Source organism: Cyprinodon tularosa, unplaced genomic scaffold (assembly GCF_016077235.1).
Source record: "Cyprinodon tularosa strain WSP-4 unplaced genomic scaffold, ASM1607723v1 ctg459, whole genome shotgun sequence".
Lineage (NCBI taxonomy): Eukaryota > Metazoa > Chordata > Actinopteri > Cyprinodontiformes > Cyprinodontidae > Cyprinodon > Cyprinodon tularosa.
The window spans coordinates 490877-504579 of NW_024039184.1; the positions used below are offsets into that span (position 1 = coordinate 490877).

Sequence of the window (13703 nt, forward strand, 5' to 3'; positions counted from 1 at the left end):
AGAGCAGGAGGTGGGGTTACCAATCTACTTGCTCTGGAGAGCAGAGTTCGCTGCTTTTAGATGTCGCCAAAGTCTCCAGTAGCAGAAAAAGGTCGCTAGATTTGGCGCTAGGAGTTTTTTTTAAATCAAAGTGCTAGAGGGTCTGAAAAGTCGCTAAATATAGCGACTAAAGCGCTAAGTTGGCAACACTGCTCTTTGCATCGTTTGTTTTCAAATGGTTTGATGCTGTCTGTTTGGACCTTTCTGAACATGTGCAGCAAATGGACTGATCCAATATGGTGGACACTGAATGGGGGGGCTGAGACACACTTAATATTATCAGCGTTCTGATGGCATTTTAGCCAAAGGATTTTTTTATAAAACACACAATGTGCACAAATAAGGAATAGTTTTATTAACCATACATGTAGACAGAGTTTTATGGGGCCCTCAGGAACTTGGGGCCCTAGGCACCTGCCTAGTATTGCCTAATAATAAATCACCCCCTGATTGATCTACTAACGTTCAAGAAATAATCCTGTAATATTATTGCAGTTTTGATATGTTCTAGTTTCACTAAATATGTTTCCTGAGATCCGAAAGAGACAAAATGGCATTCTCCACATCTACAATAAACATTCAAGATGTCTATAAATTAATTTCAGCATTCCATATTCCTAAAATTACTGGTCAGCATCGATATAAACTTGCAGATTTGAATCTGATTTCGTTAAAACCCTTGGAAAGAGGCTTTCAGCAGAAAAACAAATATATAAAATATAAACATCACCAAACACAAATCCCACTTTTTAAAAACAAAATTAGAAAACTAGTGACTGATCTCCAATATAAAACACATCCATATAAAGGTTCTTCATTACAAAGATAATCATTTGCAAAAAACAGCAAAACTTAATTAACCCCAAATTTAAGGCACTAGCAGAAACCGGAAAGCTTTGGTTTGAGTCCAACTGGGAAGTCTCCAGGTTTGCTGGTTATACTGGCCACAGAGGAGCAGCATTAACAGAACCATTCTGATCCCATCAGAGCTGGGTAGAGCATCCAGAACGTGGCACATCCCGTAGCCTGATGCTGCCAGCATCGTGCTTCACTGTAAGGATGATGGGGAGGAGGTTCCTGGTAAAGGCTGTGACCCCTCAGACATGGGATTTCTTAGTTTACCATGTAAGAAATTATCAAAAATCTAAAATATGTTTTCCTTCATAATGAGGTATAATGTTTGTAGATTTAATTAGATTAATTTAAAGCCATCTGGATTAATACTGGAACCGATTGGTTTCAGATTTCCTCCTGAAGGACAATCAGAGAAAATGCTAATGCTGTAAAATGATAACCAAGCTGCCCCCATGGAGAAAAGACAGCTAGTCAAGCTTTTCCTCACTGTGCATTTTCCTCCTCCTCTTTAGCACTACTTTGATTCAGCAAAGATGGAGGTTTTGTGTCAAATGTGGGATCCTGGGAGAGTCCAAGACCAAACCCCCCTGCAGAGCCAGAGCAGCATACAGAACCGTCTGACATTTCACCAGCTGCAGTCTATGAGCTTTAGCCCAGCAGGCTGGGGTTAGACAGCAGGGTAAAGCTGTAGGTCCGCCTTAAAAACCAAACAGAACCAAAATGAAGTGGTGAGGGAGGTGAAAGAGGACGTCATCTTCTGACGGCTCTGATCCAAAGTCAGATACAGCCGCAGGACAGAAGGTCTCTGTTGGAGCTGGTCGTGACTCGGACTTGGTTATTGGTCCGTTGCTGCAGGACGGAGATGAGCTGCAGCAGACGAGGACTCGGCTGGTTAACGACCCAGCTCGGATCCTTTGGGTCGGGCCTGTAAAACGAATCCAGAACCTCCAGGGTGGTTAGATGCTGAAGCTGGTGGAGACCCAGGAAGTCTTCATCCGAGACGTGATGATGTCTGAGGTGAGAAACCACAGGTTACCAAGGAAACCTTTCACCAAGTTTGTCTTTTTGTCACATTTAACTCTGCATTTAACAAATCCCCTTAGGGAGCAGTGGGCTGCCACTGTGTGGCGCCCGGGGAGCAGTCTGTGGGAGTGGGTCTCAGAACCTCAGGATTCTGAAATGCTGGTGTTTGTGCATCTCACCTGATGGCCAGAGTCCTCAGATGAGGAAAAAGCTGTGGGATCAACCTGACCAAGTTGGAGGAGGAGCTCCATGGTTCCAGGTGCAGGTGTTGCAGGTTCGGAGCTCGGAGGGAAACCACATGGAGATCTTCAGGCTGAAGGTCCACACAGAGAATCAGGCTGAGGAGGGAGGATGGGAGGAAGTCTGCGTACACCTCCAGGGGATGGCCGCCTGGTGGCAGAGAGAAGGGAGCCGCACCACATGAGGAAGAGGAGTAGAGGCTCTTCAGTTCTTACAGTGAAACCAAGCATGGAAATACGTCAAGCAACCGTTTTCTCCTGAATGGTTTCCATAAATATTATGGGAAAACAGTTCCTCTTTTGATTGAGAATTTCTCGTTAATCAAATATGAAAAAAACAAACAAATTAATTCATTTTTTTTTTTTCTGATTTAATTTTGGGCTCTGAGATAACTAGTTATAATTGTTTGGTTGTGTCCAGCAGACTGATGTTTTTATAACATCATTTATAAAGGTGAGATTCTATGGTAGTCCAAAAGGGAAAAAAAAAACAAAATTTAAATGCTTTTTAGCCATTTTAATGTGTTAGTGTTAGTTTTAGTAGAGAACTAAGAAATAAAAAATAATAATAATAAAAGCTGATATTTGTAATTTTTTTTATTTAATTAAATGATTTAGGAAAAAAAAAAACATTTGTTTCTTGTTATTTTCCATTGCTTCAATTTGAAAACTAAAATAAACATGATGGAAAAAAAAAGAAACATGAATGAATCTGTTCTGATTTCCTGCTTATGGGGGATTTACTCTCCCTGCATTGAAAACTTTTAATCCTCGTAATCAGAACTTCTGCTTTCTTTTAAATCTATTCTCTTCTACAATGCAGCCATTGAGTCGCTTCCTTCCCGCTATCATCTCAACCCCAACCCCTTTAGAGGGACACAGAGGACCTCGCCTGTTCAACCAGGCCAACAATTCCCTCTAACGACCCCCCTTTCAGAGACATAGACAGGTATGGGGGATTACAGGATAACAAAGAAGCCAAACGACCCCCATTCCAAAGGGTGGGACCCGTTCGTCCGTTTCTATTTACATGTTTTCTAAATAAAATCAAGGCTTTGTTGGTCTACTTTTTTAAAACCTGGAACTCGACGCTATTTCTGACATTTTGAATTGAAAAAGCTGCCTGGATGGAAGAGAAATGTCTTCAAACTTGGAAACAAAGTCCAGTGGATTGTTTAACTTTTTTGGAATAAGTGTATAACAGCAAAACTACTACTAATAATATTTCACTTGAATACCAGGAGTAACAGATTCATAAAGTGAGTCTTATTAATAGTATTATAGATTAAACCTGCTGGGCTTAACCACACCATGGGATGTAATACTTAAGATCTGAACACAGCTTCTCTCAAAATACAGCTTTAGAAATAGCAAAGAGGCTTTTTTTTTATATTGACCTTTTTTAATGTGAGATATTTCCATTAAAAATTAAATTTAATGGAAGATCCCCAAAAGTTATAACCTGACTCCGCCAGATGGATTTGCTCCGCATTTCCATCTGGAAACCTTCCGTTGAAGTAATTTTGGGAAGGGGCGAAAATACTGGTTAGCTGATTGGCCTATGTTGGTGATAGACGGGCCAAATAAACCAATCAGATCAACGAAGCATATGACGTACTAACTCTTGTCGAAACCAGTCGGGAGAAGAGCAAAAACATCTTTTCCTCTGAGAAAATCCTCCAGAGCAGCGTTTTGCTCTTCTTTCAGTGAAGAAATACTCTGTAATTCCGATAAAACTTGCTCGATAGCCACGCTAACGCTAGGTTCATCGGCTGAAGCCACCATGTTATTTAGACTGAACTGTTGCGCTTCTCGTTGCATCACACCTCAACCCGCCTCAAAGCCAACACTGATTGGACGTTCGTTTGGTGAACGGCTCCAAATTTTCTTCAGCGGAGAGTCTCCAGACTGATTAGCGAGTGAAATCTTGAAAGCTCGCGAGATCAGGATGGTCTCACGAGGCTACAAAAGTTATAGTTTTAATTTGGGAGGTTAGCTGTTTCTTACGGATGGAAAACGTGTAAATCCAACATGGCTGCTACAGAGACTTGCAGCCATGTTGGTTCTTATGATGTCACATTTTACTGAACTACATCTGCATGTGAAGCCGTCTCCAGAGCATTTTAATGAGAAGCAGCTGGATTTAGATTTAATTAAAAAGGTCATGGTGATCTGTTATCTCTTGTAGATGGAACATTTTATTGGCGGAATTCAAGTTAAGCTGCCGCAGTTATTTCAAGATATTAAAACGAAGATATGTTCTGTTTGACCATGGTTGAAAAGGGAAAGTTTCTCTTGTATCTTATCTACATATGAAACCAGCTTCACCACAGCTAGAGAACTGTGATTTTCTGCAGTGCCTCTACTGGCAGATCGGAGTATTGCTATCGGTTCTACAGTTATGGGTTCCCTTCAAGGTTCTTTATCATTTAGCAGCTGGTAAACAGTGAGGTCATAGTTACCATGCACACTCAGGCTGCAGAGCTGATGCAGTGATGACAGCCATGTCTGCAGGTGACAGGTGGGTCCAGGTACGGAGTACAGGTGGAAGACTGAGAGGCTGCGGAGATTGGCCAAAGGCTGCAGAGCTTCCTGTGTTACTGCCGCGTCGTAATTCAGCAGCTGCAAGTCAGACAGCTGCAGAGAGCCGCCAGCATCTGTGAGGAAAACAACGCAGAGGGCGCACACTTAGCGCATGCTGACATTTTAAACATCCATGCTGTTTCTTTCTTCTGTGTCATTCCAGAAAATACAGCAAAGGAGGAAGTAGCATGCTACACAGAGAAAAAACACCATAAACAGAACATGATCCAGAGTTAATGTCCATCATGCTGTTCAGCTATTCATTTCAAACCAGTCTATTTCTATAGCACCAATTCACAACCTGTCATCTCTGGGCACTTCACAGGTCGCCAGATTATCCAGTCAGATTGATTCAAAGTTTTCTATCTAAGGAAAACCAGCTGATTGCATCGACTCATTGACATGAAGGCAATCCCTTACACTAAGCAGGCTTGTAGCGACAGTGGAGAGGAAAAATTCCTTTTTAACAGGAAGAACCCTCCAGCAGAACCAGGCTCAGTGTGAGCGGCGATCTGCTGAGGCCGACTGGGGTTCAAGGAGACAGAAGCAGACATAGAAAAAGAAGCATAGATACAAAAGGCAACTGTCAACCTGTCCAGGAAACACATCGCCACAGTTTTTCTGAAAGTAATACTGCAGCCTGTATACCATGTCCAGTTACTGTCCACTGAATTAGAGGTGGACAGGGTGTTGCCAAGAAAAGGTAAGCATGAATGCATTAACATGAATTGTTTAAATAACTGATAACAAGGTATAGATATAGGTTAGACAGATCCAGATGTGTTGGGGGAATCTTTCTGTACCAGCACCTGTAGGATGGAAGAAGTCGTGGTTCAGCCTCTTGTGGCTGATCATGGTCCAGGACAGAGAGGTGAGGTGAGGCAGGTTGGAGAGGAGTCCTCTGAGGGAGGGCATCAGCAGGCTGCCATCATGGTGCAGCACCAGAGCCCTCAGGCCGCTAAGCTGGGAGATGCAGGCCAGCAGCTGGGGGGCGGGGCAGCGGAGCTGCACGCTGCACAGGCTCAGGTGGGTCAGCTGCTGCTTCAGAACCAGGAGGAAGTCCAGGTTGATGAGCGGCGTGCAGCCTGCGCTCAGGGTCAGACGCTGCAGGTGGCGGAACCGCTTCAGCTCCTGGACCTGGAAGTCTTTCCCCCACCAGCTGTCCAACCGGAGAGCCCGGAGCAGAGGGAGCCAGACGGAGAGCAGCTTCAGGTCCCTCTTCTTTCCCCCCCGCAGCGCCACGCTGCCCAGCTGCCTCTGAGCAAGGCTCCGCCAGAAGGAGCTGTTGTAGCGGGAGAGATCCCGCAGCGCCACGCTGAAGCCCCGCCACAGAGGCCGGGACTCGTCCATCAGCTGCCGGAAATGTGAGCAGGTAGAGCGCATACTGAGCTTGTCCTTCCAGGACAGGAAGCTGAACACCTTCAACCACAGCTCGTTCGGAAGCACGAGCGCTGACGTCATCATCAGCTCATTTAATAATAATAAACAAAAACAGCCTCAAACTCTGAGCGGACAGGAACCGGAGGCGGTTCTTCTTCTTCTTCTTCTTCTTCTTCTTCTCGAGTTTTATGGCGGTTGGCAACAAACTGTTAGTAGCATTACCGCCACTTACTGGTATGGAGTGTGGTTCGTGATGGTTTAAATATTTATCCTGATATATTCTACCCTAACTTCTTCTAAACATACATTCACACATTCACACTTAAAAATATAAACAAATTTGTGCACAGCTTTGTATATCATTCCTTCACTCACAAACACACTTACTATAATTAAATTCTATGGAATAATTTTGTTTTCTTTAGAAATCGAATAATTATTTGTATGTGTTTACTCCCTAAATTTTTCCTCAGTATATCTAATAAATTAACCTTCTCCTTAATGTCTTCAAACTCTCTTCTCATATATCTTCTCTCTCTTTCATATTTATGACATTCTAATATAACATGTTCTATGGTTTCATATTTATCACAGAAATCACATTTGCCCGTTTTATGTTTTTGTATTTTAAAAAGTGTATAATTAAGTCCTGTATGACCAAATCTTAACCTTGTTATCACTCTTTCCTCCTTTCTATTTCTTCTTCCATTTCTTCTTTCTCCTACCATCTTCTGAATTTTATAAAACCATCTTCCTGTTTTATCTTCATCCCACCTTTTTTGCCAAATTTCCATAAGTTTCTCTTTAATAATACTCTTTCCTTCTGATTTACTTATTTTAACTATAAAACTAATAGAATGTTTAATTGCCCTTTTTGCCATTTTATCTGCCCTCTCGTTTCCTTCTACCCCAATATGTGCTGGAACCCACACAAATGTAACTATCAGCCCCATGTTTCGTATTCTGAACAGTGTATGATTTATTTCTAATAAAATGTCCATCCTACTATCTGTTTGGTTATTTTTTAAACTTAACAATGCAGAGCTTGAATCTGAACAAATGACTGATTTTAACGGTTTTATATCTTCTACCCATTGTAATGCTAATAATATTGCCAACATTTCTCCTGTGTATACTGATAATCCATCTGTAATCCGTTTTCCTATTTTTATATTGAATTCTGGTACTAAAAATGCTATTCATAGTTTCTCAGTTATTTTTGATGCATCGGTATAAATTTGAATATATTGATAATAACTGTCTAAATGTAACTGTACTAAATTGATATCTACCGTGTACGATTTATCTTGTTTCTTTTCCATTAGTGACATATCTACTGTTGCTTCTGGTAGAATCCAGGGAGGTATAATTGATATTGGTGTTGTTTGACTCATTTCTAAACTATTCATTTTAAATTTTTTAATTTTATTTTCAATTGTCCATCCAAAACTCCTCATTTCTTTCTTTTCTTTTTCCCAGCATGGATTTAAAATGTCCAAAGTTGGGTGATCCCCTTTATTTCCTTGTAAATTTAACCAGTAATTGATTTCTAATTTTGTTCTTCTTAAATCTAATGGCATTTCTCCCATTTCTATTTCTAATGCTGCTGTTGGTGTGGTTTTAAATGCTCCAGTACATAATCTTAGTGCCTGATGTTGGATAATGTCTAATTTGGTTAGATGTGTTTTAGCTGCTGAACCGTAAACTAAACAACCAAAGTCTATGTTGGATCTTATCATACTTGTGTAAATCTGTTTTAGTGATTTCCTATCTGCTCCCCAGTCACTGCCAGCCAAACATCTCAAAATATTCAAGATTTTCTTACATTTATCAACAACTTTTTGTATATGTATATGCCATTTTAATTTCTCATCAAACCATAATCCCAAAAATTTTATACACTTTACCTGCTCTAACTCTTGTTTATATAATTTTAATTTTATTTCCTTGTTTATTTTTTTCTGAGTAAATAACATTACTTTCGTTTTATCAACTGAGAATTTAAATCCCCATTGCAACGCCCATTTCTCTATTTCAATAATAACCTTTAGTAATTTTTTAACAATAAAATCAACATTTTTCCCTCGTTTCCAAACAGCTCCATCATCTGCAAATAGTGAACACCCTATATCTTTTTCAATATCTTTAAATACATCATTTATCATAATTGAGAATAATAGTGGACTTATAATACTCCCCTGTGGAGTTCCATTTTCTACTTTATATTTTCCTGAGGTAGTTTCTCCTATTCTAACTTGTATTTTCCTACCTGTTAAAAAGTCTTTAATCCATTTAAATATTCTCCCTTTAATACCAAACTTGTATAATTTAATTAATAATCCATCCACCCACATCATGTCATATGCCTTTTCTATATCAAAGAATATAGCCACTACACTTTCTTTATTTACTTGTGCTCTTCTAATTTCGTGCTCTAAACAGAGCGTTGGATCGTTAGTGCTCCTCCCTTTTCGAAAACCACTTTGATATTTTGATATATATCCTTTACTATTTAGATAATATACTAGTCTATTATTAATCATTTTTTCCATTATTTTACATAAATTAGACGTTAAGGCTATTGGTCTGTAGTTTTCTGGGTTTGAATGATCTTTTCCTGGTTTGGCTATCGGTATTATAATTGATTCCTTCCAGTTCAACGGTAATTTTCCCTCCTCCCAAATTTTATTATATAGTTGTAATATTATATCTTTAGATTTTTCACTAAGTTGCCCTATCATTCTATACCAGATTTGGTCTTTACCTGGTGCTGTGTTTTTTGTCTTTTTAAGTGCATTGTTCAATTCCGTTTTTGTAAACTCAACATTTAACAAATTATTTGTTTCTTCAACGCTCTGTATAAAATCTTTATATTTAATTTTTGTATTTTCTCTACCTTTTCTTCCATTTTCACTAATATTATTTGAACTATGAATTTTACTAAATGTTCTTGCCAATATTTCAACTTTATCTTCATCTCTTATTATGTTTGTATCATCTATTTTTAGAACAGGATAGTCAAACTCTCTTTTTATACCATTCATTATTTTGATTACCTTCCAAATTTTTTCAATTTTTATTTCTTTCCCTATCGTATTACAGAATTTTTTCCAATATTCTCTTTTTGCATACTTTATAGTTCTCCTTACTATTGCTTGTTTTCTTTTATAATCAATTAAATTTTTATAAATTGGATTATGTTTGAGTGTCTTAAATGCTTTATTTCTTAACTTTATTGCTTCTTTACACTCATTTGTCCACCATGGAACCATTTTCTTATCATTTTTACTCCCTGATTTCTTTATAGAATTATCTGCTGCTTCCATTATTATTTTACCAATTATTAAATTTAAATCATTTATATCCATACTCATGTCTACTTTTTCTAAGTTTATTTGACTCAAATATCTAAATTTAGTCCAGTCAGCCTTATTAAAATTATACTTTTTCCCAATTTTAATATTCCTATTATTTAAATTTAGCCCTACTCTTACTATTATGGGGTAATGATCGCTACCTATTGTAGATTTTTTATCAATAAACCAATCACAAATACCAGCTAAAACATTTGAGACAATTGTTAAATCAATAACTGATTCCATCCCCGTTCTTATATTGATTCTTGTTCCCTTTCCATCATTAATACATACTAGATTTTTCATTTCCATTATTTCTTCTATAACTTGTCCGTTTTTATCATTACATTTACCCCACACTGTACTATTTGCATTAAAATCTCCACACCAAATTACCTTCCCTTCCAAATATTCAGTTAACTCCTCCATTATTTCAATCGATAATGTTTTACATGGATTATAAAAATTTATTATTTTTAATTTACCTTCTTTTTCCCATATCTCAATTACTACATATTCTAGTTCTTTCCCTTTCCCCAATATCTGATATTGTATTCCTTTTTTGATAAATATTGCACATCCTCCTCCACTTCCCTCTGGTCGATCTCTTCTTACACTATCATATCCTTTGATCACAAAATCTAATGTTGTTTTTAACCATGTTTCCTGAACACAAACAATTTCCGGTTGTTCTTCCAGCTCATCAATATAACCTTTAAGTTCCTGTCCATTAGCGATTAAACTTCTAGCGTTCCATTGTAGTATTAACATGAACCGTTTTCACCCGAAGGTCCTGGTCTCCCATCTTCCTCCAACTTTTTATTTATGTTCTCCCATGATCCCTCTTTAAATCCCAAAAACTTTTCAGCTCCTCTCACTATTATTTTAATCTTCTCAGTTTTGTGTTTGGCTTGGTCAGTGCAGTTGACAACATAAGCTATGAATAATATTAGTTTTTCCACTGGAATTGTGGCTTTTTCTTCTGTCTGTACTTTGCTTTGTTGTGTAGTTTGTCTCACTGTTTGTTTAATCTCTCTTGTTTCCTGTTCCTTCACATTCTTAACTGCTTCTGCATAGCTTATGTTTTTAGTTGTTTTAATCTGTACGATTTCTTTTGCCCTTTTCCTTACTTCGCATCCTCCAAACGTGACTCTATGGTTCCCTCCACAGTTACAACATTTTTCTTGTTCTTCTTTACACTCTTCTAATTTGTGATCTTCTCCACATTTTGGGCATCTTTGCCTCCCTTTGCAGACTGCTGCTATGTGTCCATATCTTTGGCATTTAAAACACCGAAGTGGTGGAGGTACATATGGTCTGACCTGAAAATTGAGGTATCCTATTTTGATGTTTTTTGGCAGCTCTTCATCTTCAAATTCAATAAGGATTGACAAGCTTCCTACTCTTTCCCCATTCACTGTTTTTGATAATCTTTTCAAGTTGTTCACCTTTGCACCCACAACACTTCTCTTGATTTTATCAAGATCTTCATCAAGAGGGATCCCATAAATCACTCCTCTAATTTTTTTATTTTCTCCCATGATTTTTTTCTCCAGAACAGTTCTTTTGCAGATACTCTCCACATTTAAAGCCTTATTCTTTTGTTCTATATCTTTACATATCACCAATAGGTTTCCGTCTCTCAAAATCTTTACCATTTCAACATCTCCAATTTTCTTTTTTATTTCTCTTGATACCACAATGGGACTGATTTTATCCTTTTCTTCCTCATTTTTAAGTTTTAATATTACTTTAAATTCCTCCCTCACAACTTTCCTCCTAACCACTCTTTCTTCTTCTGAGCTACTTCCTTCCAACTCCCGTTTATTACCTTGACTGTCACCTTTTCCCCTTCCTTCATCAGTTTTATTTCTTCCACGACCTCTCCCTCTCCCTCTTCCCGCAGGCGTCCACCCATCAAAATCCTCGTCTTCCTCATTTCCTATCTCCATTTCCATCCGAACCATTCACATACCAGTTTATGCCAATCCGCCTTCTCACAAGTGATGTTTTGAATTTTTCCGCGTCCAACACAAACGTTCACCACACGTGCTCAACCGCTCGCGAGACCAACCGTCCTGCTCCTGTTGTTTTCCCGTCGACAAACCGGAGGCGGTTCTTCTTCTTCTTCTTCTTATGGGATTTTATGGCGGTTGGCAGACTTGTGAATTGTGCATTACCGCCACCAACTGATATGGAGTAAAGCAAGAAAACAGGAAACGATTCACCCCCCCAAAAAAAAAAAAAAAAAAAAAAAAAAAAAAAAAAAAAAACCTGTGTAACTTAAACCAACATAATACTAAATCACATTTGCCCATATAATTTTAATTTACTCTAGGTCATCTTAACTCTGCCAGTTTCTGATGGTCCCATCGGTCCTCCCATCATACTTCCAACCATCTCCCAGTTCAAATCTTTAATGTCCAGATATTTTTCTGCAGCCTTCACTATTATTTTGATTTTTTCCGTTTTTTTTGTTGTCTGTGCAGTACAATTAATAACTTCTACCATGAAAAGAACAAAATTTGTCTTTTTAACAATAAGTGAGTCTTCATCAATTTTTAGAGATTTCTCTAGAGGTTTGGAATTTGCTGTGTGTTGAACTGTAGGTTTGGGTTTTTCTGACTGAGATGGGATCCTTTTTGCAGCTTCAGCGTAGGTTATTCCGAGCTCAAATTTCATTTTTTTAATTTCCTCAGACCTTTTGCTTGCTTCACAGCCGCGATAGGCAGCAGTATGTTCTCCACCACAATTACAGCATTTTATTTTAGCTTCTTTTCCACATTTTCCGTACTCATGTTCTCCTGCACACCTTCCACACCTCTGTTTCCCTTTACAAACTGCTGCAATGTGACCGAATTTTTGGCATTTGAAACATCTCAATGGTGGAGGATTGTAGATTTTGACATTATAGCTTATGTAACCGATGAATACTTTGCTTGGTAATTGCTCTTCTTCGAATTTAATTAGCACAGATAAACTGTCAGATCTTTCTCCGTTTCTTGTTGTTTTTAACCGTTTTACTTCTTTTACTTTTGCACCTCTTATGTTTTCCAGAATCTCTTTTTCAGAAATTTTTAGAGGAACTCCTCCAATGACTCCCCTGCTGAACTTTTTGTTCTCCATTAAGCTGCACTGAACTCTTATCCCGTCAATTTTGTTGATCCGTATTGCTTTGCCTTGCTGGGCGCTGTCTCTGCAGATAATTAGCAGGTCTCCACTGTACAGAATTCTGGCACCTCTGACTTCTCCGACAAGTTTATTGATGGTTTTTGTTAAGTGAACCGGATTCCAATTTGTAAAAGAGTCTGCCTGATTAACGACTTTGAATATGACTTTGAATTCATTTTGTTGTGCTGTGGAATGTATGGAATGATCATCACTGGATTGTTCTGAACTAGATTCCCCTTGAACTGATCTCTGTTTTTTCCGCTTTTTCTCATTTTTTGATGTTGCTATCTTCCAACCTTCATTGTCACTATTTCCCTCTTCCATCCCACAAGAATCGCTTCCTGTTTCCTCACTACTCACGGCCCAAGACATTTCTCCATAAGCAGCTTCAAAACACGCGCCATGCACCAAACGACCATCCACATGCAATCTTTCCGGCCTTCCACCTCCGACGTTTCTTCTTCGTGGGCAACCGGAGGCGGTTTCACTCCGTCCTGAGGGATAAAGATGGCAGCAGGTCTCCTGGCAGCTTCCTGCTTGCGTCATTGAGGAAAGCCTACGTCATCCTACAGGGGAGCGTCCAGGTTTTAATAATAGGAGGGATTGCTCAGGTAGGTTTGGTCAGTTCATGAAGTGTCCCTTTGAAAAGATGACCTCTGACCTGGAAGCCTGTTTGCAATCTGATAATTATTATCTAATTTAAGGACCTGAAGCCAATCAGGTTCTGAGTCTTTCTATATCTATAGGTCTATAGGCTTAGACTGCTGGAGGACATAGGGACCCCTTTTTCATCATTCTATCCCTATTCTCCCACTCTGCAGAATCTGTTAGTTCAATCTCTATCGTTCTGCTCTCTCTGCTTTTTCTCATAGTAGCTTCATCTGGTCTGTTCCTGTTTGGCTGTGACGCCATCCTGGAGAGAAATATCAGCTGTGCTGCTGCCATCAACACATTTGTTTCTAGATGTTTGAGATTGGCCTGTTTTTCAGTGTTGTCCTGTTTCTCTGACTGTGACTAACTGGATGTGCTCTCTTCATCCTCTGACATGGGAGCTGGC

At 38.9% G+C, this 13703-nt stretch overlaps 1 protein-coding gene across 1 annotated transcript; it reads right to left on the reverse strand.

Moving 5' to 3' along the window:
- Positions 1–374: 374 nt before the first annotated feature.
- On the reverse strand, positions 375–13225 carry LOC119793677. The gene is made up of 5 exons (XM_038300896.1): positions 13131–13225; positions 5549–6270; positions 4619–4813; positions 2097–2307; positions 375–1906 (listed from the first exon to the last, which is right to left on the reverse strand). The coding sequence occupies exons 2-5, from the start codon at positions 6201–6203 to the stop codon at positions 1672–1674; spliced, it is 1296 nt and encodes a 431-aa protein (XP_038156824.1). The 5' UTR covers positions 6204–6270; positions 13131–13225; the 3' UTR covers positions 375–1671.
- Between the last annotated feature and the right edge of the window lie 478 nt (positions 13226–13703).